This window comes from Asterias rubens, chromosome 6 (assembly GCF_902459465.1).
Source record: "Asterias rubens chromosome 6, eAstRub1.3, whole genome shotgun sequence".
NCBI classification, from domain to species: Eukaryota; Metazoa; Echinodermata; class Asteroidea; order Forcipulatida; family Asteriidae; genus Asterias; species Asterias rubens.
Genome location: NC_047067.1, coordinates 16247495 through 16274780, shown reverse-complemented (window position 1 = coordinate 16274780; position 27286 = coordinate 16247495). Strand labels below are relative to the sequence as shown.

At 40.3% G+C, this 27286-nt stretch overlaps 1 protein-coding gene across 2 annotated transcripts in view; it reads left to right on the top strand.

Annotated features, from left to right (window-relative positions):
* LOC117291695 (hyccin-like) overlaps nucleotides 1-27286 on the top strand; it is a 138772-nt gene that overhangs the window by 78810 nt on the left and 32676 nt on the right. For both annotated transcript variants that reach the window (XM_033773543.1, XM_033773542.1), the window contains exons 5-8: nucleotides 4072-4116; nucleotides 11659-11739; nucleotides 17906-18018; nucleotides 25149-25244. In XM_033773543.1, the coding sequence (XP_033629434.1) occupies nucleotides 4072-4116; nucleotides 11659-11739; nucleotides 17906-18018; nucleotides 25149-25244 (335 nt within the window). The remainder of the gene's footprint in view (nucleotides 1-4071; nucleotides 4117-11658; nucleotides 11740-17905; nucleotides 18019-25148; nucleotides 25245-27286) is intronic.

Genomic DNA, 27286 nt, shown 5'->3' with positions numbered 1-27286 from the left:
TGATCATCAAAAGAATGCATGAAAATCAGAACATCTTCAATGAAATTTACAACACTAGGCTGGTCCTTGAGAAGCTTTCGCATCATGTGCGTAAACGTGGTCGGTGCGTTAATCATTCCAAATGGTATCACAGTGAATTGGAATAATCCATGTGAGGTGATAAATGCGGTCTTATCTTCATCATGATGAGAAATTGGAATCTGCCAATACCTTTTGGTGAGTTTAGTGAAGTATTTCGCATCTCCTACTTGACCCATAAGGCTTTCTATATTCGACATTGGCTAGGGATAAAAAATGGTCGCTCCGTTTAGTTTACGAAAATCCATGCAAAATAGGTGACTTCCATCTTTCTTACATATGAGTACGATTGGGGATGCATATTTTGATTGTGATCGCTCGACTACACCTATTTAAGCATTGTGTCTATTTCATTCGTGATAGCTTCTTGTGTTGCGAATGGTACAGGATATGCTTTAGAGTAAATTGCATGGTCAGTGGTGAGCGCTACTGAGCGTTCAGTTAGATCAGTGCGACCAGGAATATCGGTGAACACATCTGAAAATTCTTCAAACAGTTATTGAATATCCTGTATTTGGGATTCAGTAATGTCAGGACAAATCTGTATGTCCGTTCATCTTTCTGTTTGTTCCACCGGGAACAACTTCAACTTGGGCATATCTACAGTTGTTTCGTCTTCTTGGCGACACTGATGTGCGAAAGGCAGAATGCGGCATGTACTGTTTCTGGCTCGCTTTCGTGCCTTGTCAAGTATTTTTTCAGTAGGTTTGCGTGAAATATTCGCTCTTTGATGTTCATATCTATGGCGAAATCATGATTAGCTACGCGCTTAATGACAGCAAATGGGCCTTTCCATTGCATGAGTAACTTATTTGTGTCAGCAGTGGGTTTGTAAATTACATGTATTTTTACATACTTGACGAATAAACCATTCAATTCAATTCAATATAAAGTTGGAGTACAAGTCGCTTGATGGCACTGTTTCCTGCTAAGGCCAATTGTGTCTTCCCCGGGGTGGAACTTGGGGTATGAGGGGGTCCCATATGGTGTGAAAGTTCGTACCCTCCCTTGTCTCTGTGGAGAGTTGATTGCCGTCTCCTTATCCATAGACTTTCCCTAATCCACCGTCTAAATTTGTCGCCGTCTCTGTGTAAAATTGCACTGTCCGCCCAATTCATCACATGGTTGTTGTCTCTAACGTTTTCTGTTATAGCCGATTTGGTTTATTTTCCTACTGTTGATGATTTTCTTGGCCTCCTCATGGTCCCGGATGTTAGTTTGTGAACCTTTGTCCTACATGTATGTTCTTCGAACCAAGTACAGAATTTTCTTCCCGTTTCCCCAATGTAGGATAGTTGGCATGACTGACATGGAGTTTCAAATACCACGCCGCATTTTTGTTCTTTTTCGATCTTGTCTTTGGGGTGTACTAGGAGTTGCCTGAGCGTGCGATGAGGCTTGACAGGACATTCCACTCCATGTTTCTGCATAGATCTCTGTATCTGCTCTGATACACCTTTTACATAAGGTCGTACCACTATTGCTTTTTGTTCATTCCTGGGTTTAGTTGACTTGTTTCTTAGGGCTTGTTGTGCTTTGTCGTTTTTTTCTTATGATGTCCTGCTCTAATTTTTCGAAACTGTACATGTTAAAGAGTTGTAATATCTCCACAACGGACTTTTTGACAATTTATAAGGGGTATGTGAGATCCTTGTTGAAGTACGCTGTTCCAGTATGGAACGCTGGTTTGACTGCAAAACAATTTGATGTTTTAGAACGAGTTCAGAAGCGTACACTTAGAATTATTCTTGGGGCTGCATACTCAACGTATCAATAAGCCCGGGTGGTAACAAATATTCTCAACCTTCAACAAAGTAGAAGAGACATTTGCATGAAGTTTGCTACTCAACTAAGAAAGTCTAGCATATTCAATGATTGGCTACCGAAACATCGTAGAGATCTTCAATGTAGTACAATATAACTTAAGAGACAGCCATAAAATCTCTGGAATAAGGTATAAGACAAACAGATACAAAAACAGTGCAATGCTCTACCTAATTGGCCCCCTAAATGATAGTTAGTTAATTTTTTACATATTTGTAGTTTCCAGCATTTGCTTTATGTTTTTTTTAATTGCCAAATATTTGGCTGCAATGGCCTAGTGTAGGGTTTTCCACATTTAAAGGTTTTTAAAGGTTATATTGTTATTGTTTTTGCCTGCTGTTTGTGGTTAGTCAATTGCTTTAAAGGGAAGGTACACGTTTGGTAATTACTCAAAACAAATATTAACTTAAAAACTGACTTGGTAATGAGCATTGGAGAGCTGTTGATAGTATAAAACATTGTGAAATACGGCTCCCTCTGAGAAGTAGCATAGATTTTGAGAAAGAACTAATTTCTCACAAAAATAATAAAAGACTAGCCAGAAGTCTTTTATTCCTATACATGTATGAAAGCACACAAACTCGTCCGACAAGGATGTTTTTTCTTTAATCATTTTCTCCCAACTTTGATGACCAATTGAGCTCAAATTTTCACAAGCTTGTTATTTTGTGCTGATGTTCGGATACACCAAGTGAGAAGACTGGTCTTTGACAATCATTGGACACTATTGGTAATTACTCAAAATAATTGTTAACATAACAATTTACTTGTATAACAAGCAATGGAGAGCCGTGCTAGTATGAAAACATAAAGTATAAAACGGCTCTCTTTGAACTAACGTAGTTTTTGAGAAAGAAGTAATTTTCCACAAATTTGATTTTGAGACATCAGAATTAGATTTTGAGGTCCCGAAATCAAGCATCTGAAAGCACACAACATTAAGTGACAAGGGTGTTTTTTTTCCATTATTATCTGGCAACTTCCATGACCAATTGAATTGAGACTACTTGTCTTTGACAATTACATTGTAGGCCTACCAATAGTGTCCAGTGCCTTTAAACATGTTAAAGGAATTTGGTACTTTTGTGTAGACTTTTCAATGTACCTGTATACATTGTGTACATGTACTTAATGTGTTTTGCTTTTCAAATTGTATTGTAAAAATTGGCGCTATGTTCATTAAATAAGTTTCTTGCCTTTTAGGGTTCTCCGGTATTTTAATGTTTTAGTTAAGTTGTTCTTGTGTGTTGTGGCGGTAGGATAATAAGTTCCTTTTTATAGAGGGACTGGTCGCCATCTTTGATGTAAAACAATTGAAAAATTGCAGATACTCGGGATTTGTTTTTTAGTCTTTAAAGCCATTGGACCCTTTCGGTAAACAGTGTTGTCCAAGGCCCACACTTTGTGTACCACAACTTCTATATCAAATAACAAACCTGTGAAAATTTAGGCTCAATCGGTCATCGGAGTCGGGAGAAAACAACGGCAAAAACCCACCCTTGTTTCCGTGTCATGACATGTGTTTAAAATAAATCCGTAATTCTCGTTAACGAGAATTTATATTGTTTTGCTGTTTTCTCAAAAAGTAAAGCATTTCATGGAATAATATTTCAAGAGAAGTCTTTCACCATTGCCTTCTGTAAACCCTGTAAGTTATTTGTAAATCTGTGAACTTTTATTTGTTTTTCTGAACCAAAAGGGTCCAATGGCTTTAAAGACAATGGACACTATTGGTAATTGTCAAAGACAAGTCTTCTTACTTCGTGTATCTCAACATATGCATAAAATAACAAACCTGTGAACATTTGAGCTTGATTGGTCGTCGGAGTTGCGAGATAACTATGAAAGATAAAAAACACCCTTGTCACACGAAGTTGTGTGCTTTCAGATGCTTGATTTCGAGACCTCAAATTCTAAACTTGAGGTATTGAAATCAAAATCGTGGAAAACTACTTCTTTCTTCAGAGGGAGCCGTTTCTCACAATGTTTTATACTATCAACCTCTCCCCATTACTTGTAACCAAGAAAGGTTTTATGCTGATAATTATTTTGAGAAATTACCATTAGTGTCCACTGCCTTTAAAAGTCAAGTTTTTTAGAGGCAATAGATGCTCTTTTTTTTCCAACGAGTTAATAACCAAGAAACACTGTTGTTTGTTTGTTATCTAGAATTGCAGTCGAGCTGGAAGTCTCTTACTTGGTATCTATAACATGGTAAGTCGAACCTTTCCATTAGTTTACAAGAACAATTAATTAGGGAATAACAGTGCGAGGACCCCGGGTCTTCACTGTGTGGTATTGACCAGGTTTGTGGCTGGCCCTGTTAACGGACCGAGTCAGTTAACAACGCCAGCCACAAACCCAGGTTTCGAACACTGCTATTCCCATTTTTGGCGAGCTGCAGAGCAGTGCAAGCCTATGAAATACCAATTTCTGTCCGGCATCTGTCCATACGTCCGCTCTGTGTCCGTATGTCCAGTTTTTGGTTTAAGTTTAAGTCTTTGGGTTGAGTTGTTTTGGTATGGACAAGCCCAAGTGAGAATGTTATATATAATAGACCTTATGCATTGACGTCATCCAGCGGGCCATCTTAGTGGAAAATCGGTGACGAAACAATCAAAACGCACAGATTTGTAAGCGCGGCGCACAGGATTGGCCAATGAACAACCTCCTTTTGACCTCTAGGTGAGGTCTATTGGCAGAATTTTTTGTTTGTAATTTTCAGCTATGTTTTTAAATAATGTTGAAGTTTTTGGAATAAAAAAATTATAATGTTTTTGGAATAAAAAAAATGTTAAAGCTTTTCGAATAACACAAATTTTAAATTTGTTCAGGCTCAAACATTGTCATCTGGATTAAAAAAAAAACCCTCATTTTAAAATCTTAAAGTTTTAAATGATTTGTTTAAACAAAAATCAAACTCTCTGTCCCTTGTTCCAGTTGAATAAGCTGAAACAATGAAAATTATGAACGGTCATAACTCCTGATTGCAATGATGTACTGACTTGAAACTTAAGTCAAATATTGCTTCTTCTGTGTAGATTCATACACGTATGAATATATAAATCTCAAAGAAAAATTCAATGGTTTCAGTTGAGTGAGCTAAAGCAATGAAAAACTTCACTAGGCAGTACTCCTTATTTCCATGATGTACTGACTTCAAACTGAAATCAAATGTTGCTTCTTACATAAAGATGCATGTATGATCAAATAAAACTCAATGAGTGCATCACTGGTTCCAGTTGAATGAGCTGAAACAATTTAAACCTTAAATGGTCGCAACTCGTTTTTACAATCACGTACTGACTTGAAGTTTAAATCAATTATTGCTTCGTAGTATGTAAATTCACATGAAAAGATTAGACTAAAAAAATTTAACACTTGTTCCAGTTGAATAGGCTAAAACCATGATATCCATTAATGGCCATAACTCCTTATTGCACGGATGTACTGATTAATTTAAAAAAATAAATCAAATATTGCTTCTTAAATGTAGATAATATGAAAAATATTTAAATATCAAAGAGTTTATCACTGGTTCCAGTTGAATGAGCTATTTGAAACAATGCGAGGGCCTTTATCACACGGCACTTTGACCATGCCTAGTTTGGGGTGGTTAGGTGGGTCAAAACAATTTTGGAAAAAAAATTGTAATTTTTTAACATTGACTTTTATGAATGGCCCCTAACTTCAAGTCTGCTTGAGTCGTTAAACCTCCGATGGAGAACTGCAACCTGTGGAGTTTCCACTCGGCACGAAATGGCTAACTTCCTACACAGCGCCCCCATCTTTGCCCCTCCTCCCACAGACTTGCTGACATTCAAAGAGGATGGCCAGCCAAAACCTTGCAAACCCCACGTCGGACTGACAAGCTCTTTGAAGGTTTTACTTATCTAGACATCTGACTGCTGGAGGGGAAGTGACACTTGAAGGTCCACAGTTCAAAAGAGAGTCCATTCGTTGACTTTGCATTACCATGGCATGATGGATACTCCAGGGCCCCAACCTGCCCATTTTCAGCCAGACGTACTGATTGATCACTCAGGACACCAATTTAGGCCACCACAACCTTGAGTGAGTATGTTTTGGAACTACCATGGTAATTGCTACGTTCCCCCACTTGCCAAACAGCCTGATGAGGGCTGGGATCATAACAAAGGGCGGGAAAACATAAAGATGCTATTCTCGTGAGCGAATACATAAACCCCTGCCGATCCAGGGACTGGGTATCTTGAAAATAATTTGAGTGGCTTTCCCACAGTTGATCAATTGCTGAGAGCAGGACAAAATACAAAGCGAGAGATTCTTTGTAGCATATGTCTCTTACATGCACCACCTCGGGTGACCAGTAGTCTCCAAAGTTGATGTTACCAGTGTGCTGAATCATCACACCGCCCCATCTGTAGCTGGATTCGTCTGAACTTAGTTGCAATTGTCTCCTGCCTCCAAGGGATCGATTCTGAAAAAGGAGTTCACAAAGCGCCAAAATAATATCTTGTCCGGCTTGTGACGTCATCAAGCCCAGACATTAAGATACAGCACTCCCTAGTATTACAGTGAAGCCCGGGGGAAAACGAAAAGCTTTGACACTTTCTTACAAAACGCTGCATCGTCTTCAGCAGGATTTCACCGTCCGACAAAATTGCTTTCCTTACTGCACCAAATGAAATTCTCTTCTTCTCCAGAATCCAAAAGGAAATGGTCTCGGAGCAAATCCCAAGTCCCAGATGAATCATGTTTGTGGAAGGTCCTAACTGACTCTTGTCAAAATTAAACAAAATATCCCAATTGTGGCTGCATATAACACTTTGCTTATAATGCCCTAGACGCCTCTTGAAAGCTGATTCACCTGCAATGCCACCCTGCGAAAAAAGAATAACTCTTGAGCTACTCTGTGAGTTTCCCTGTCCTGATACTAATCTGCCCAATAAATCGGTCATCTATCCATATCTCTGTATGAATGCCGCGGTTCTTAAGCCATGTTGACAAACAAAAACCAATGGTGGTATATATATACATGTAGGCACTATTTTTTAAACCCAAAGGGCAATGTGGAGTCCACGAAAAAAACAACTGCCCACTCAAAACCACAAAAGGTCTTTGAACTTTAAGACAATTTTACTTGCTTATATCCTTGAGCATCACCGGTCCCTAAAAAATTACCCATTTCAATCAATTGATTTTGCAATAGCCCAGGGGAACAAGGTTGATCGGGGTATCTTTGCACCACAAGTTTGGACCCTTCATTAATAGTATTAATCTCTATCGACAATGCATTTACACCCTGGGAGGGGGGACTTGACCAACAGTCCCCACAAGTTCCATGGAACCTTCTATGAGCCGCTTATTAATCGTTTTGGTAATAAAGGACGTAAACTCCCTAGAAATGGGAGCGTTTGCAAAATACATGTGATGCTGGGGGTCTGTTTAATCATTCCATGTAATGTGTTTTTGTTTCTGTTGCTTATTGGGCCTATATAGTTTTTTTATTCATTATTATCTTTTGCTTTTTTTGGTTGCATTATCCTTAGGGCTTTGTATTCTTTGGAAAAGGCGCTCTATAAATACGGTTATTATTATAAGTTATCACACAAGCGCGAGTGGAATACAAAAAAATATAGCGCTTCTGCGTCCCATATCCAACGAGGCCGAAAAGCGCTTCTGCGTCCCATATCCAAGGAGGCCGAAGGCCGAGTTGGATATTGGACGCAGATACGCTATGATTTTTCGTATTTCATGAGCGCGCGTGTGATAACAAATTTATCTTCCAGTCTCACTTGCAATGCGCAAAATTTGAAATTTCAGAGCGTTTTTTTCACGCGCACAAAGTTTAGAATGTAGTTTTTGCACTGTCTGTATACTGAGCGTGACAACATGACATTTCACAATACGCACTGTGTAATAGAAACAGAGGATGTAGGATATAAAACAGAGGTCGTAGCATATATGTTTTTATTCCCCTAGTAGTTCAAGCTTCAGGGAACATGGTCACACCATTTTGCAGTCACTTGGACGCCCAATTTCTTGCACAGATCCCAATGAATTACCTTGGCCAACTTGTCGTGTCTACCTTTGTACTCCGTCTGGGCCATCTTACTGCACTCGCTGACAATATGAAAGACAGTCTCCTCCGCCTTGTTACACATCCTGCACATGGGAGAGACGTTCGCATCATTACATTTGTCCTCAGAGACTGGTCTTGTGCTGCAGTAATCAAGCCCTCGGTTTCCTTCTTCAACTCTCCGCTCTTCAGCCAATTCCAGGACTTGTTGCAGGCCACTTGTTAGTACACCTTAAGAACCTTCCATGAAGTGGTTTGTTCTGCCAATCTTGGTGTCTTTCTTCAGTCCTTTCCCTCTTGTACTCCTTCGGCCCAACTTCGCTCGCTTTCAAGGTTTTTTGCACTACTTTCACAAAGTTCCCCTCAGTCCTCCTTATGAAAATGCAAACTCCTGTGCTCGATGTTGACTTTGTCTGCCACATTCAGCAACCCCTCTACCACCCTCTGACCTCAGAAGATAAAGCCTGCTCACATTCGCCCGCGGATGAAGCATACCATTCATGGTCATCAGTTTTCTTGTTCTCCTGTCCATGACATCTACAATAGATCTTTCTTAGTCCACTAGACTATACCTGCACTGTGCCTCATTAAAGACACAGCCCATGTATTAATCGCCTTAACCATGTTCCCCCCCCCCCCCGTTGAGTTTAAAGTTCAAACATTTCTTGACCTGTCTGATGTGTTCTGCCCTCATCCGTACCTTTGACTCCTCATGAAGAACATGGTCCGATTTAAGTACACCAAGATACTGGTAACTCTCCTCTTCACCCAAAGCCTTCATCTGTGCACCATCTGGCAGAGCGATGCCATTGGAATGTACCCTCTTTCCCCTCTTCATTGTCATTGAAGCACATTTCTCAAGGCCAAATTGCATCCCGATGTCATCGCTTAAAATCCTGACGGTCTGCACCAAAGATTCGATCTCCTTCTCTTTCTTTGCAAACAACTTCAAATCGTCCATAAAATGCAGATGGTTTATCTTACACCCGTCCTTCTTCATTTCATAACCGGCACTTACCTTCCTCAGAATCATCGACAGGGGCATTAGCGCAAGAACAAACAGCAGCAGAGACAGAGGATTCTCTGGAAAATACCTCCTCTTCTTCATACCTTGCCCAGATTATCATTGTTGGCAGTAAAATTAGTTCGCCATGTCTTCATGCTCTCACCTAGAAGACGTTTTACTGCATCAGCCACTCCAACCATATCCAGGCATTCCATTATCCATGTGTGCATCCATGTCATACGCCTTCTTGTAGTCGATCCGCGTATCGCCAAGTTAGTCTTCCTGCTCGTGCAGTCCTTCGGTACTGCCTTATCAATGATAAGTTGATCCTTCGCACCTCCAGACCGCTTCTTGCAATCTTTCTGCTGGTCATCCATATGACGATAAAGGTCCTCTGCTAACACACTGGTCAAGAGTTTATACATTACAGGTAAGTACGTGATTGGTCTATAGTTACTGGCATCATTCTTGACATCCTTCATAATCAGAACCGTAAGTGCAGGTGAAATCGAATACACTTGCCCGTCTAACTTTTCTGTTTCTCATTATTTGTCGATCTCCCATCCATATTTTCCAGTTTCGCTGCGCAGGTCCGCTAGTGGTTCTTTCCCAGTCCCGTTTTTTTTTTTTTTTTTCCACGTTCAGTTTATTAATTTCATATTCCGTAATGTTTATAAGTCTTTTTTTCCCTTTCCCGTAGGCCTATTATATCCCGGCCCCGTTAATTTGTTTGCCATTCCATGCGTTGGCATTGTTCTTTGCTTTCCACTTGTCCCGTTATACCCCGTTCCGTTGCGGCACCCGCTAGACATCATTGCGTATTTTATTCTGCAAGTAGCGTGGTGAAAAGGGGGAGGGTTAAGTGGAGGGGCACTCTGAGTCACGACGACCTTTTAGTGCTTTGTGAAATTATAAATCGTACACTTGCTCGTCTTTTTCCCCGTTTCCTTTTGTTTGTTGGTCCCATCTATGTTTTCTATTTTTGCTCAGGACCCGCTAGTGGTTCTTTCCCAGTCTTGTTTATATCCGTTTCCGTTTATTCCCGAGCAGTTTATTTTTTTCCTGGTCCTGTACCGTTTTCAAGTCCCTTTTCCTTTTTTCCTTTCCCTTTTTATATTCCCAGCCCATTTATTTTCCCTTCAATTATTTTGCCGTTCCTCCACTCCCTGTCCCATCGTGTGGCCCTTTCCTTTCCCTTTCTCGTCCCATAATCCCATGCCTCCTCGTCTCCCGTCCCCGCGGTCCAGGTGCAATGGCATTGTTCTTTGCATGCCACTGTTTGCCCATAACTCATGCTTTGGTTGTGATCCCTTGCATTGTTCTTTGCTTCCACTGTACGCGCGAGGTTACTGGACGCTCGCTGTGACTGTGACATCACAAAGGACGCTTGACGGGTATGAATAACGCAGACCCAATGACAACCCCGAAGTTACTATACACGCTCACGCTTTGACTGTGAAGTCACAAACAACACAAACCCCCAACCCATGGGTACCCCGAAATTGACCCCAGCACGCATCAATTCAGCAGGGTGTGGGCACCACTTGACGTGAAAACGATTGCGGCGCCCAGAAAACAATGGTGGCGCCCATGCGATTTAAGCGCCATTATAGTATAGATGTATTTAAATCAAAGTTAAAAACCCATTTGTTTACTTCACCCATTTAGTTCATTCTTGCTCTGTTTTTTTTTCTGTTTTTTTTCTTCTCATTTTTGTTACTCTGCATTTTTTTGTATTCCTTGTAATGCGTAGTAGAGTATATTTATGTAGGTCACTGTGCAATATAAATATCTATATTATTATTATATTATTATTATCAAGTTGCACCTTCCCATTTTCCCGTTCCTTTCTGACAATATTTGAACATTTTCTATGATTTTGCAAATCTTGGCGACCATTTTTGATACCATTTTGGATTTTAAAAAATGGCATCAGAACCCAACCTCATTCCTAGGGGTGATTGATCTCACCGCCCCGTTTTTTCCCAGGATGCGTTGCTCGATCATAACCCCTGGAATTGGCAAATTTAAGTTTGCTATATGCTAGCACATTTAAATGAGCCATTAATGAGCGTACATATTCATTATTCAATATTTTCTACGCGCGTACGCATGTCTTTAGTCTTAAAAAATGTTTTTGTTTTTGTTTAAAAAAATTGTGTTTGTGTCATAAAAAACGCGGGCGTGATCAACATACAACTACGCGCGCCTGCACTTGACATCTAATGCATAACCATTTTCCTGAGACAATCAGCGTTGTTTCCCAGTACATTCTTACCAGGGGTTAGTGACGAGAGGTATCGATACGGCACGCTGCCCATGGTAGCTACATGTAGGCTGATCAGAACCCAATTATCAAAATAAAATACAAGTGATCAGGGGTCAAATGCCACTGATTATTTTATCCTTTCTTGGTGGCTAGTTTGGATGCCATCTTGAAAACGACTGAGTGATAGTTTGTTTTAAAGCTTTATAACACAATAAAACAAAGTACATGTACATGTACATGTACATGTGAAAGTAGGCTAACATAGTTTGTTTGGGGGAACTACTTGGGCAATAATATTAAATTAAGTTGAAATGGAGATTTTGTAATCTTACGCTGTAAATTAGTTGTTTCGTAATTTTCTATTTGAAAATAACTACATATTGTTATGATAGTGTTTGTTTATTTTCTTACTATTAACAGGAGGCAGTGGAGGCAGATGGTGTCTCAAGAGTAGAATCCTTCATTGTGCCAACACTTGCTAAGCCATCTATATATCATGAGGTAATTTAGAAGGGTTTGTTGTCAATTGTGTTATTGCTTTGCTTTGCAGTTAACCTGTAAAGACTGGCAACTAGGCAAATAAAATTCTGCAGCATGCACAATTTTACAGTGTTACATCAATGTTTTTGGAATGGGAAAGAAAATTACAGAAACACATATTGTACAGCACTATTTTGGGGAGGGTTAGTTAACTTGACTCTTCTGTTTTTCAGTAAACACAAAAAAACAAAGTCATGGCATGTTTTGTTTTATCAGCATAAGAAAATAACACGGTCCTGTATGCCAGTATGCCTGCAATTGGAGAGGTGACTTAACTTTGTCAAGGAATCACAAGGTTGCCAAACAATCTTCTAAAAATGCTATTGGTCCTGACCATTTTTTTAGATGTTGTCATTTATGCCAAACTTTTATTTGAATAATATGCAACCAAAGCTTTACTACATGTAGGCCCTACAAGAGCAATAGAATAACCTGGACTGCTTTCACAGAATTCTTAATTTTTGTAATGTATAATAAGTGGCATTTGGCTAGCTGTGACAAACTTCTTCTTCTTCTTCCTCGTAAAGTGCAGCTTTAAAATGATTGAAGATGTACGCACTGCGTACGTGCGCATGGGTTGGCTTAGGCAACAGGAATATTATGTCAGGTGCATTAGAATTATGTACAGTGCGTGTAAGAAGTTGGATATGAAGTTGCTTCAGCCGGGGGTCGAGGGACAGGTTCGCCGGAGGATCAACAGGGGGGTTGTGCCAGTCCCGGATGGTTTGTGGGAAGGAAGAGCTGGCATTTGCTGAAGAGCTTCATGTAGTATGTGGGATTGTGAAACGGGAGCCATGACCTCTTGTGATGTTGTTTAGTGTGACAGATTGGTGCTCCAAGGGATATCGACCAGGTTAAATCTGATTTTGTACATCATTTGAAGGGTACTTTGATAAAAACGTTCCTGTACAATGTAGAGTAGGCCATTCAAGGTGTTCTACATGTAGCATGGCAAGAGACACTGCTTGTTCTTCTGTAATCACCCATGGCAAATAGAGCTGAGTTTGTGGATCCCATTAGTGCAGCTGCTATGGTAACAATTGTGCACTTTGTGGTAAAAGCATGAAATTTGCTATGATGGTTGGTATTGGGCTAATTGTCAATTTTAGACTTGGACCCACCTTGGGTCTCTCCTATTTTGGGGCGGAGCCTCATTTGCATAAAAAGGGGTCTTAGATATAAATATTGGGAAAAATTATATTTAAAGGAAAACCAATTGTATTTTTTTGACCAGAAATATAAACTTGAAAATCATCATCATATTAGGGGGGGAAAAAAATCCCTTTTGTGGGCGGAGTTTCAATATTTCTAACAAAAAACAGTTATAGTTCACTAAGACTAAACTTTGTTATAAAAACGCCCACTGTCAGTTTTTTTTTTTTAAAGCTGATTTATGTTATTTGAATAGAAATACTTAACAAAATAAAACAATTTTCTACAAGTTTAAAGATCATACAAAATAGTACAAAAAACTTTCACCATTTTAAACATTGTATATTTACTAGTAGATATAACCCAAATTTAGTCATGTAATAATTTTTGTTTTCCCGAAGAAAAATATATATAAAAAAGTGCTTTGGGTCTGCCTGCGCTCAGCCAAAACTCAAACAAAAGCCGTCGGGTGCATTTAGAGAAAGGCTCTGAATGTGATGTCACTGGACGTGGGAGATAACCAAACGACTGTTTACTGCGCTGCGGACCTGCCGTGTAGTACATGGGTAGACATGTGACGATCACATGCACACGCAACAACAACACATAGCCACAGTAAAAAATAAAGCAGTTACAACGTCTGAAAACAAGTCGATTGTGAAGAAGTATCAAATGCGAGCTGTGAACAGTGGTATTAGTAATCATCTCCATTCGATGAGGATGACTGATTTTCTACTGTGGAATCAGAGGAAATTTGGGGGTGGGAACCCTATCAGTTTGGCCCGACGACGGCAAACTTGCAACCCCGAAGATACAAGATAATAAATGCCGAAGATCTTGAACACTGTGGCTTGACAATACAGAATGGTATACATTTACCTCACCTTTTTCTTAGATTCTTAGGAATAAACTTGTACAACAGACACCGTGAAATTTTGCAAACATAACTAATAGTTCCACTGTCCTTTCTCTATGGTTTCATGAAGTGTATTTATCATGGCAATTAGGAAAATGATCTTTGTATGAAACCAGACTATACGTACAACGAGAGGATTTTGCCAGCGTGAGTCTGCAACCGAGTAAACCCTGAGAAACCCGAAGAAACCACATGTCCAGACACGTCACTATTTTTGGCAATATGTTTGCTGCCACCATCGGTGAAAGGCGCTCGTGTTTGGGGAAGCCCTTATATTGCGGGGTAATTTTTCGCCGCAAATTTCTTTTTTTCCTAAAACACAAGATGAGTGTAAAAATCTAGGAATATGGTAAGGTACTAATTGATACATGATTTTTTAAATGGAGATGGCTGAAGGGGGGTATTTCGTATGGTCTTTAAAGTTTCTTTATTTATCCCCTCTTGTGGGCGGGTCCAGAGTAGTTTAATGAGGGTGTGTCTAAATTACACATTTGTATACAGCCAAGAATGCACAATCAGCCAACAATCTCATCATCAACATAGGAATGAAAGTATGTCCTGGGCCAGCAAAATCTTATACTCGTGTCATTAGACATACATCATCGGTTACATGTGTATGTTATGGCTATGACAAACTCAAGCTCTCAAATCACGCCATTACCCACACAGTATGATCTGATAGCACCATGCCATGCAGGCCAGAACAATACAAATTATATCAGCAGTTTTTCTGCATTTTTGAGATGGGAATGAACTTGCTCAAAGTTATTAGGTTGGGATGTGTTGGAATGCTCACTTAGCTGTAGCCTACATGTCGGAATACTGAAATAGGTAACCTGCACAGGGAAAAGGACAAGTGCTGAGATGGTATAGATGAGAGGATTACAGTCGCCATTGAAATCTACCAGTACGACCCAAGTTAATACTATGTGCTGTGGATTAGAGGGTTGAGATCCATTGGTCAGGGAGAGTAGAGCCAAATGTCACTTAGCTGGAGGCTGATGTTTTGAAGAAGGGTGTCTTGCTGTAAAATTTAAATGGTTCCTAATGCATTCATGGTGTCAATCGTGTCCACACACACTAGATAGTGTTTCAGCAAGAATTGAACGCAGTTCCTAGCAATTTTGTTGTACTCTGCAAGGTCCTCAGCTCTGCATAGTTTGTGGCTCTGTCTTACATATGCAGGTCACGTCTTCAGAGTCTAGTTATCCCCACTTCTTGAGAGACGCTTTGCACTGGCCAGTTGATGTTCTACGTCAGTTGAGGCACTTCCATTCAGCCCAACCTGAGTCAGCACCTGGGGGGAGTTCTTCCAAGTCTCTCATCCCACAAGTCAGTTCGAAGAGCCCCGGCTTCTGCACTTGGTTTGACTTTGTTGAGGAAGCTTTTCCTGGACTGAGTTGATTGTTAGCAGGTACGTGGCTGAATGCAGGGTTTCACTCATCTGTGGTCTGGCTATAGCGTTCTTTGCTGCTTGCCGCACTGCGTCGAAAATCAGGTGGCTCTATACCATTCTCTGTCATTTGATGTTGGTCTGAGGCATCCAGTGATGAGTTTGCTGCATATTCGACAGCTGATCGAATAAAGGAAGTATAGACAGCTTCTTTGATTTTCTGGCTGCTGTGGCTCAGATTACGGGAGAAGAAGGCCTTGGCTCTTTTTATGATGTTGTCAACATGGGTGTTGAAGCTCAGCCCCAGATCAAGGTGGACTCCCAAACAGGGAACAATTTCGTCCAAAATGTTTGCATAGCAAAACCGCTTCACAATTTTTATTTATTTATAGCAAAATCAAAATTTTGCAAACATTCGATAAATTGTGCTTAGCAAATAAAAAAAATGCTTAATTTGCAATACGGGTTAAGGTCTTAGGGCCAAGTTTAAGTAAAATGTTGTCATACATAGGGCCTAGCTTGTAACTTTAATTGAATGTCATTGTGGAAAAAAAAAAGAGAAAAAAAGAAGTGACATCTCCTGGCATGAATCTGTGTGCTAACAGGACACCCAGTGGCAACTGGTTAAGGACGCAATTATTATTATTATTATTATTATTAAGCATTTAGGTACGCTATTCATGGTAAAACCATATCACAGCGTTTACAAAGAGCAATAAATTAAACATTATACAAACAAACAACAATAGAAAAAAAAAAAAAAATATTAAAAAAAATCAATTAGGAAAGAGGTAGGTTTTAAGAATCTTCTTAAACACATTCACTGTTTCAGCAGATTTAATATAGGAGGGAAGTTCATTCCACTCTTTAGCTGCTGAAACAGTGAATGTTCGATCTCCCGCCTTACTGTGAGTCATGGGAAAAGTAAGGCGAAATGGATCTGCATTGGAGCGAAGATTTGTACGCAAAGGTCGATACAACTGAATACATTCATTAAAATACACTGGTGCCTGATTGTGAAAGAATTTGTAAACGAATAAAAGAATCTTAAATACAATCCTCTGTTTAATTGGTAAACAATGAAGCGATCTTAGAAGAGGCATGGCATCATGACGGCGATCTAACCTAAAGATAACACGAGCAACCCAGTTCTGCAAACTTTGAAGTCTCTTAATATGCACCTGTGGGACTTCTGTAAGCAACCCGTTACAATAGTCTAACCGGGAGAGAACATGGCTGCGAATCACATGATGACATGCCTCTTCAGATACATACTTCCTTATCTGTGACACATAACTGAAATCGAACAGACTTGCAAAGGTGGTTTATTTGGTAAGACATAGACATATTGCAATCAAAATATACACCAAGGTTCTTGACTGATGTTGATGGTGCAATCTGAGTGGTTCCAAATGTAAAAATGACATTGTTCATTGTTCATGTTGCAATAACCATTGAATTGTTGTTTATAGTTTAAATGATTTAATACACCTTGCAGATGTTCTTAACATAAATAAACAACTGTTTGTTCTTACTTTCCCTAAAAAATCCCAAGTCACCGTTGCTCAGAATAAACAAATCCACACACGTATGTCAAAACAACCATGTAGTCTGGTTCGTCTAATGCCTGAGGGGGAGAAAGCCACAGTCTCAGACACATGTGTTTCTATTGGCTGTTGAATTTCCTATTGGTGTCCTGCTGGTGATTTCTTATTAACTTAGCATCATTTTTATTGCGGGAAAATTTATTAAATTTGAATGGTTGTAAAGAAAAAATCAATTTTTTTTTGTATCAAGCATCAATGCTGCAAAATATGCATCGCAAATTGTATCACAAAATTTGCGATGCACTTTTTAAAATTGCTTAGGAAATCATCCAAATTGCATCGCAAATTGCAATGCGATACAGGCGAAATCGATCCCTGCCCAAGTATTTAGCAGAGTTGGCGGCCTCCAAGGTATGCCCATGGATGGTGTATTGAGGCAGGGACAATGGTACTCTTACTTGTGACTCTACAATTTGGCTCTTTGTGGCATTGAAGCGCATCAGCCGTTTCATCAGAGATGTGTCTGTAAACAGCACTGTCGTCTGTGAATAGCTTACAAGTACTTGTTGAGCTTGAGAGGCAGTCAGGCAGGTCATTAATGTACATTAGGAAGAGTAGAGGGTCGAGTAAACTACCTTGTGGGACCTCAGATGTGACTGCAGGAGTGGAGGAAGTCTGTTATCCATTCAAGTGCCTTACCTCTAAAAAAAAAAAAAAAAAACTAATTTTAGACTTGCCTGTGAGACACTTTGTGTAGCGCCTTCTCGTAATCCAGCAGTACCACATCGATTTGAGACTTTATAGTGTTCAAAGTTGTGTTTCCCAGAATCAATGTTTATGGATACCATGCTGAGCCTCTGGTGCCATTTTCTAAGTCGCCATGGACCCCATTCACAGTGGCAACAATTGTTTAATGTTATAGTCTCCTCAACCTGTCTTTCCCCTACTATTCCAAGCAACCAAGGGTAAGTTATTTTTCAAACGCACTGCATTTTTAAGCAATGAATTGAAAAACTTGTGTGATTTGTTAAAGAGATAATACTTTGAAGAATTTCTCTTTGAGAAATTATGATTGGTTTTTATTAAAACAATGTTTTTTATTTTACACTATATCCCCAGCCAGTGAGCCAATTGGCATTGACTGAAAATGTCCTGTCCTATCAGCAAAGTGATCATCATTTAATCACAAGGAGTCCTTCTTCCCAGTATGATGAACTAACCATACAAAATAGGTAAGGCTTTTTTAGTTACATGTATACATGTACATGTTTTCTGTTTTTTCAGGGGCACATACGACCTCTTCAACTGATTCTGCTTTACCCCTACTGCCCGAGAAAAAAAGTCTGGTTCCAGTGGACTCCTACATACAATCCAATTTCAAGTTGTGGCGCTCTCATCGGAACCTCCCCTGCGAAACAGTTTTTCTTGCCCTTTCCTTTTGTAACCTCTCCACAGATACATCAGAGTAGCTGGGCGTTGATCTTTCTGAGAACAGTATCTTCACATCTAAGCAGAATGAAGATTCACTTAGACAACTCAACCTTGTGTCCTACATAAACCGTTAGGAAGGGACTCCCCCTCTTCCCTATGCTAACCTGGAGCCTACTCACTTGGGCTTTTTCTGTCAATTCTCTCTACAAACGAACGATATGATCCCTTCATCATTGGGTGGTCAAACAGATATTCAGCATCCTAAACACCCCCATACATACATGTAGATCACAGCCTGAACAACTTTTTGTTTTTTTTATTCTTTTTAAACAAATTTTAAAAAGTTTTTAATATTCTTCTCTGAGTCGATTGTCCGCAAGAAAATGCATAGTTGCGAGGCTTGCATAAAGATGAAACTTTGCATGCAGGTAGACAGTAACCAGAGATGATAGAAAAGGTGTTACGTCACGATGACATCATCAGGTGTCAAATATTATGGTTTTTAAAGTTGAAAAATGAAAAGTCATTTGCTTTTTGCTTTATCTCATTTAATGTAAAAGCTGTGATTGGGGCAATATTTGAAAAGTTTCGGCATAACTGTATTACCTCTCCTTCCGGTCGTACCGGGCGGTCAAATTTGCCTTTGTATATTTTCTTTAAAAATAAATTTTCTGGCTTATCTACACCATAACTCAAGATTGGAATTGAATTTAACTTTGAGACTCATGAGACAATTTCACCTTAACATCCAGATAATGCAAACTTGAACGTCATCAGGTATTGAGTTACAATAAATCAAAGTTTAAACAGGGGCTGCAGGATAACCTCAATATTTTAACTAATACCTTTTTTTTTGCCAAAAAGACATCGTAGATACAGACTTATAAGCATATTACGCTGAAACTCTCCCTGCAGCTTTTTCAGCCGAGAGTCAAAAACTGTTTATCTATGATAATGGTACGCAATGACCCCTTGACGTCGGGGGGGGGGGGGGGGGGTGTGCACGTGGGGTTCCCGTACATACCCGACTATTCTGACGCTTTATTGTTGCGCTCTGTTTTTTTTCTTCTGAAAAGCAGGCCAAAAGTTACTACTTTGCGTGCGAAAAAAAATACAAGAAACATTGACACAGAACATTGCGATAGTGCAAGATTGGACACCCTCTTTTGGTGAAATTACGCAAACCAGCAACAAAAGCGTTTTTTCCTCAAAGATTCGACGTTTCGCGCATGCTTTGGAAAATTGGTTAATTGTACAAACATAATAAATTAGTAGAAAAAAAGAAGTATTTTACTGTGTAATGTATGTACAATGTTTTCTTCTTGATTTGGATTTGGTTTTGTTGTGTTTTGGGGAGTTTATTCGTACCCACAAATGGCGCGTTCACCATTGGCATTAAATGCACCTGTGACATCATGCTATTTTTAAATCAGTCCATTATTTTGCGCGAATGATAAGATTTTGTTCAGGTTTTAAGTCAATTATTTGTTTACGAATGCAACATGTACATGGTACACGTATATACATGTAGGGTACATGGATAAAGACCAACATTCAGGAAATACGCTCGTTCTTACGTAGCGAAAGTGACAGCGAAAGTATATTCTTCCTGACTCAAAGTAAATTTAGTCAAGTGAAAGAAAGTGACTATGACACGGATGATGTTGTAGCCGACTTGTTTGGTATGATAAAATTGAGCACAGCAAGAAATCTCTACGTGAAGAAAGTGACAACCGGTTAAGCTGGCCCAAAAACAGCCTATCCTTGTGAGACATCTGATCGAGCCGTTGTTTAAGGGCGATGCGAGCAGGGTCGTTGTTTTAGGGCGACGCGAGCAGGGTCGTTGTTTTAGGGCGACGCGAGCAGGGTCGTTGTTTTAGGGCGACGCGAGTAGCAATACGCTGCACATAATCAAGTTGCTGCTGTTGGGAGACTGTGTGCGCGCCCCAGAAGGGGATGCCATATTCAAGGGTAGGAAGGACCAGGGATTTTTACAATGTCAACAAGGTTTTATTGGAAGCACTCTAAGATAAAGTACTTTTAATGTTCTTCACAACAAGAATGCTCAAATTTTACCTGAATTTGATTCTAATACCAAGCTTGCTGACAACTTTCTGTCCTTCAAGGACAAGGTTGATACCATATGTTCCAACGTTAGATAACACCCTGATACAAATGACATTGTTCCAACACATTTTTCCAACACATGAATTTGAGCAGCTTACTTGTGACGTTAAACAAATTACCATTCGCCTTTAAACAAATCCTGCTCATTGGACACCTTACCTCCCTGGTTGGTTAAGAACAATTTTGTCCACTCTTCTCCCGGTTATCACAAAGATTGTTAACGCTTCCCTCTCATTTCTGTCTAATCTTTAAACACTCTGTCATTATTTCTGTACTTAAGAAGAGTTCTCTTGTTAAGTGATTAACCATGTGGACAGCTATACACAAGGTGAACAGTTCCACTCTGCTTACAAGCGCTATCATAGTACTGAGACTTGTTTTTTGTGCAATCTTCTTTTTTTTCCTTTTGCCATTGGTTATTTTTTTGCAGTTTTTGGGGGTTTCGGTGTTGATAAACTCCTGGAGTGGAAACATTCAGAACAAGTAAAACTCTTCTTTTGTACAGTCAAAGTTTTTGTGTACGATAATGTATGTAAAGAATGTTGAGGCTATTGTGTTTGTCTGACATGGAATGTCTGTTTACTTTTTAGAAAGAGAATGGAGGTGTTCTTATTTGATATAAGACCTGCTGGATAGAAGAGGGTGAAAAAAACATCACAGAATTTTTTTTTTGAACATGGAAAAATGCAAGATGATTAACAAAAAAACCCAGTTCTGCTGTCAGAGCTGATAACATATATGCTACATGTAGGTCTACCTAGTTCAGAGGCTGAAACCTTGAACAACAGCAATTTGTGCTCCATTTATAATGGTTTATCTCAGATAAACTGCGGGAGAGTTTGGAAAGGTCCTCCAGGGCATAATGGCTAGTGGTTGTGAATTCAGGGTTTCTCAATATGCAGATTAACAGAGTTCTCTTTTTAGACGGCTCAGAGGCTCCTTTAAAAAGTCCGTTGGAATACTTGCGACCTTTGCGAGAATGTCTAGCGTTAAAGTCAGCATTGACAAATACGTTTTGGATTAGCAACAAATAAAGGGATTTTGAGCATGTAAAAGTTAACTCGGTTTTGGCTAATAACCTATACCCACTCATCCCCACTCCACAACATAACTGTTCACGTGTGGAATGCAAACTCCATACCGAACAAGACAGTTACTCTCTTAGATCATGTTTTGTCATATGATATAGAAATAATGGTAATTGTTGAAACCAAGCTACTTGAGGATGATTCTGTAGTCATTGGTGAATTTACCCCTCCTGGTTACGAGTTTTTCAACTACCCTCGTGGAAGCACTACCTATGGTGGAGGTGTTGGAATCCTTGCCAAACTAAAGCCCCTTACCAACTGACATTAATTCTGTTACTTTCGAGCAATGTGTTGTCACCCTCAAAAATCAAATCCAAGTTGTTGCTCTATTAGGCCACCACCATCACGGGTCAACAAATTCAAGACTTCTAAATTTCTAGAAGAGTTTGAGACATTTTTGGACAAGATATGTGACACACCACATAAATCTATCTACCTTGGTGATTTTAATCTGCATTTGGACAAACCTGAAAAATTGGACACTCGTAAGTTCTGTACTGGTCTTGAGAACTTTGGTTTTTACCAACATGTCAAGGATCCTACGCATACAAAAGGTCACTTCCTTGATCTTGTGATATCTGGTGTTGGTGACAACCTTGTTTATAATGTTGAAGTTGACCCTGTAACCCATACAATAGTAGGATCACTTGATCACCATTTCTTGATCAAGTGCTCTCTTAATTCAATTGTGAAAAACCTAACCACCTCAAGATCAGTAAGACCTACCATGAATATGGCAAAATGGACCACAACCGTTTCCGTGAACTGCTAAGTGAAAAGGTTGACTCCATTCCTGATAGCGCCAATCCAAATGTTCTCGTTCAGTCATTCATCAGCATAACATCTGCTACTCTCAACGATGTGTGTCCTTTGATCACCAAAACCACTACTGTCAAGCATAGACTCCCGTGGTACAATGACACAATCCATGGTGCGAGATGTGAACGGCGCAGAATGGACAGCAAATTGAAGAAGAGTCCGTCACAAGAGGACGAAGAACTTTTCAGGCTGCAGAAAGAACTTGTTGGCAGGCTCATCATAGATTCTAAGATCGGGTTTTTCTCTGATAAATGTGCCTCCACTAATCCCAAAGAAATGTTTCGCACTATTGACGCTCTTCTCAATAGGCCATCCAAGATCTTACCCAAGTCTGTCTCGAAGCTTGAGATTCGTAATGATGTTGGTTCATGTAATGTCTCTGCTAATGTTATGTATGTTACAGTTACTCAGTCATCCTTATCTGATTTTCAACCACTTGAAAGCGATGATGTTGCGGAGATTGTGCAGGCAGTTCCCCACCAAAGTGTGTACCCTTGACTCTATTCCATCTTGGCTTTTCAAAAAGTACCTTGATGTCCTGGTTCATGTTATCACTAAGACAGTTAATGCATCTCTTTCCAGTGGCACTTTTCCTTCTGCCCTCAAAGAGTCCATCATTACTCCTGTAATTAAGAGAAGTACTTTGGATAGAAATCCTCTCAAAAACTACCAGCCCATTGCCAACCTTCCTTTCCTGTTCAAAGTCATCGAGAAGGCAGCGTCATGTCAAGTAATGGCCCATGTGGACAGCAACAATCTGGGTGAGCCCCTCCAGTCTTCGTTCAAGCGTCACCACAGTACGGAGACAGCCCTTCTGAAGGTGAAAAATGGTCTGCTGCATTCCCTTGATAACAATAAGGCTGTCCTCATGGTCCTTCTCGACATGTCTGCTGCCTTTGATACCGTCGACCACCATATCCTTGTGGCCAGATAAGAATCCAAATTTGGTATCGGGAGCACTGTTAAATCTTGGTTTTCCTCAAGGATCGTGTCACTAAAGTCTCCATTGACGGCCAATTCTCCTCTGAGGAATGAATGATTCAAAACACACTTCGCTTAAACCAGGATAAGACTGAGTTCTTTCTAATTGCCAATAGAAATGTTTCTGCTGCTCTTCCTGATCTTCATCTGAACGTGGGTGATTTATCCATTCGGAGATCTACATCAATCAAGAACCTAGCTGTTACTTTTGACAAATCTCTCACCATGACTAGCCAAATTAATACGATATGTAAGTCCGTCAACTTCCACATACGTAACTTGTGGTGTATTCGTCGCTTCATCACCATTGACGCCTGCCATCATGTCGTTATAAGGCCTTGTGCTATCCCGTCTGGACTATGCTAACTCCCTTCTTAATGGGGCGCGCGAGGCCAATCTTACTTGTCTGCAACGCCTGCAGAACAAAGCAGCGCGGTTAGTTGTGGCTGGTGGACTGGATGTGCCCTCTATCGACTTACTGAGGGAATTTCATTGGCTCCCTCTCAGACAAAGAATTGCTTTTAAACTCATGCTGTATGTCTACAAGGCTATGAACAACCTTGCCCCTAGTTATCTTTCTGCCATCACTCAACTCCAGAACATTGGTTCCGCTGAACACAGACCACGACTGTGCTCCTCCACTGATCGGACCCGGCTTGTTGTCCAAAGATCGTACAAGAAAGCTGTTGACATGACTTTCACATCTACCACGGCTCGTCTTTGGAATGAACTACCGTTCAGTTTTCGAGAAGCGCCGTCTTTGTCTGTGTTCAAGCGGAAATTGAAAACTCATTTGTTTCCGCGATTCACTGTTCTTTTGTTCCTCTTCTTTAAGTTGTTAAGCACTCCGTTCTTCGTGGGGCCCTATATAAGTGCTTGTGTATTATTATTGTTATTATAACTTTTTCAGAGCCTTGGTATAGATTTTTAACACTAATCTTGCGAGAATTGTGAATTTGAACTACAATAAGGTCATTTCTTCTAAGAGTTTGAATGAGCAGTGGTCCAAACGACTGTGCTGGGGAGAGTTACTATAACTGAGTCACTCCTTTTATCTTAGCGTACCTTTCTAATCTTTGAAGCCATTGGACACTTTCGGTAAACAGTATTGTCCAAGGCCTTATATATAAAATAACAAACCTGTGAAAATTTAGGCTCAATCGGTCATCGGAGTCGGGAGAAACAATGGGAAAACCCACCCTTGTTTCCGCACGTTTTGCCGTGTCATGACATGTGTTTAAAATAAATCCGTAATTCTCGATATTGAAAATATATATTGTTTTAATGTTTTCTGCATTTCATGGAATAATGTTTCAAGAAAAGTGTTTCAACATTACCTTCTGTAAACCCTGTAAGTTATTTGTAAATCTGTGAACTTTTAATTTGTTTTCTGTACTGAAAATGTCCAATGGCTTTAAGGCAGTGGACACCATTTGTAATAACTCAAAATAATTATTATCATAAAACTTTACTTGGTACAAGTAATTAGGCTATTGATAAATTAAAACATTGTTAGAGACGGCTCCCTCTGAAGAAACATAGTTTTCATGAAAGAAATAATTGTCCACAAATTTGATTTTGAGACCTCAGAATTAGATTTTGAGGTCTCAAAATCAAGCATCTGAAAGCACACAACTTTTTGTGACAAGGGTGTGTTTTCTTCCATTATTATCCAAATGTTGCAAAGTTTGAGCGATTGTATTTCCATTTGGATGCAAATTGGCTAGCATATTTGACGGAAGCATAACTAAATGCCATGCATTTCATAAACTGTTTCCTGTTTTTGCCATTTGCCATTTTTCTTAACATGTTGTTCTTAGAGTAGTTGGTTTAAAGAAGCTTATATCAAATTTCTCTTCCGGGATAAAAAACCCAATTCATCATTTTGGTTAACATGTATGTTCTTTTGTTTTCAGATTTGATGTGCTAACCTATGTGTTGTCAGAATACAATGCAGATATTGGGTTTTTGTCACCTGTTTCACATGCCTTTTTCAGCCAGATTTGTTCTAGGTAAGTCTGGATATTTCATATTTCAGTACAGTCTATAGTAATTTACATTCAGGTTATTTGCTGTAGCATAAAAGCTATTTTGAGCCTTAAAAATTGTCACAAAGCATTTAACAGAGCAATGTGTGAGCTGTATATTGAAGCTGTTGTGCGTTCAACCATGAGACACGTCACATGAACAAATAATATGAGCATTATAGTGATCTCCCTAAAAGGCCACGAACAGGGGGATTACCAACTGAGCTATCTACACTAAGAACGGTCTCCCTTAAAGACCACTCACATGGGGTGTCCAACTAAGGTGTACCATGCGCAGCGCGCCGTATCGATACCTCTCTTCACTAACCCCTGGAAGTGATGTACTGAGAAACAACGCTGATTGGCCAATGAAATTGGTTATGCATTAGATGTAAAGTGCGTGTGTGCATTTTAACAAGATATTTGCATGTTGATCACATCCACATTTGTTATGGCACAAACATGTTTTTTCTAAAGAAAGACAAAAACATTCTGCTGACCAGGGCGACGTCATCTGCGTAGTCCATGTCCGAGAACCTTGACTGGCCGATGGTCCAGTCCATGGCACCGTAGAAGAGGGAAGAAGCCAAGATGCAACCCTGTCTTGCACCTGATCTTGTGGGGAAGCATTTAGAGGTGTTCCTTCCTTGGTGTACCTTGGCAGAGGTATTGGTTTGAAGATCCTTAATGAGGGTGAGGAGACAGTCGGGAACCCCTATGCCTTGGAGAGCTTTCCTGAGTGCGACAGAGTCCAAAGCAGCCTTCAGGTCGACGTAGGCCACGGACAGAGGTTGACAGAACTCATGATGCAGCTCAGATAACAGGCGGAGGGCAAGAATGGCATCCATTGTGGAGCGGCCAGCTGTAAATCCAGATTGCTCAGGGCGTCTCTATGCTCGACAAGCAGAAGAGGGCCCTTCCCCTTATAGAGTGTGACTATGATGCCCTCTTACCACTCTGCCAGGACTTTGCCTGATTGCCAGGCCTGCAGAAAGAGCTTGTGGAGGACGGCACTGATAGGATCAATAGCACACTTCAGAAGCTCAGGAGGGATGTGGTCTGGGCCGGCAGCTTTACCTTTCTTCAGCTTTTTGATGGTTGATATCACCTCTTCCAAGGTGGGGTTTTTGCAAAGGTTCCCTGGTCTGGAGGAGGAGTTGTAGGGATGTCCAAGTCTGGGCATGATGGAGCTGGTGGGTGGTTGAGGGCAGCTTCGAAATGTTCCTTCCATCTGTCTAGTGTCTCCTGAGGAACAGGGAGAACCATTGATTTGTTGATGCAGATTCCACGTCATCTTGCAGGTCACCAATAGCTTGGAACCTTTTTTGGCTTGTGACAGAGTATTTGAGTGCGGGGTTTTGTCTTTGGTGACTCGTTCCTTGTCATACAAGGGGGTGGGGGGCTTCTTGGAGTGGAAACGGGGAGTGATTGCTAGAAATGGGATAAGCAGGCGTTGATCTGTGTTTGCAGGGGCTTCAGCTCCTCTGTAGACCCTGTAGGATTTTAGTTCATTTTGTGTGTGACCATCGTTTGAGATCCAGGTGACTCTGTGGATGTTGCGTTGGTGTAATCAGCTACCAGTTATTGGTATGTTCTGAGAGGAGCCTCTCTGAGCCTCACTGAGTTGTCGTTGGTTGGGCCAGTGTTGAATGCACCTAGGATGGATTCGGAGCCGTTCCTTGAGCAGGAGGGTGGGGAGGCGTTCATGTCGCCAAGGACAATGAGCTTGTTGTGGGCTGATACATTCTCAACCACAGCAGTTAATTGGTCGTAGAATATATCCTTTGTGCTGTCGTCTGATACATTTGTTGGAGCATAAGCCACAATGATGGAGAGTTGACCATGTCAAAAAGTAGACGGTCGAAGATTGTTTGCCATTTGGTGATGACTCTGTTGAAAGGGGGACGTACAAAGAGAGCGACACCGATGGTCTTTGTAGTGCCACCAGAGTATATTAGTGTAGCTTCATCGAACTAATGAAGGCCGCTGTCATTGAGTCTGGACTCGGTGACGCCTCATAGAGAAAT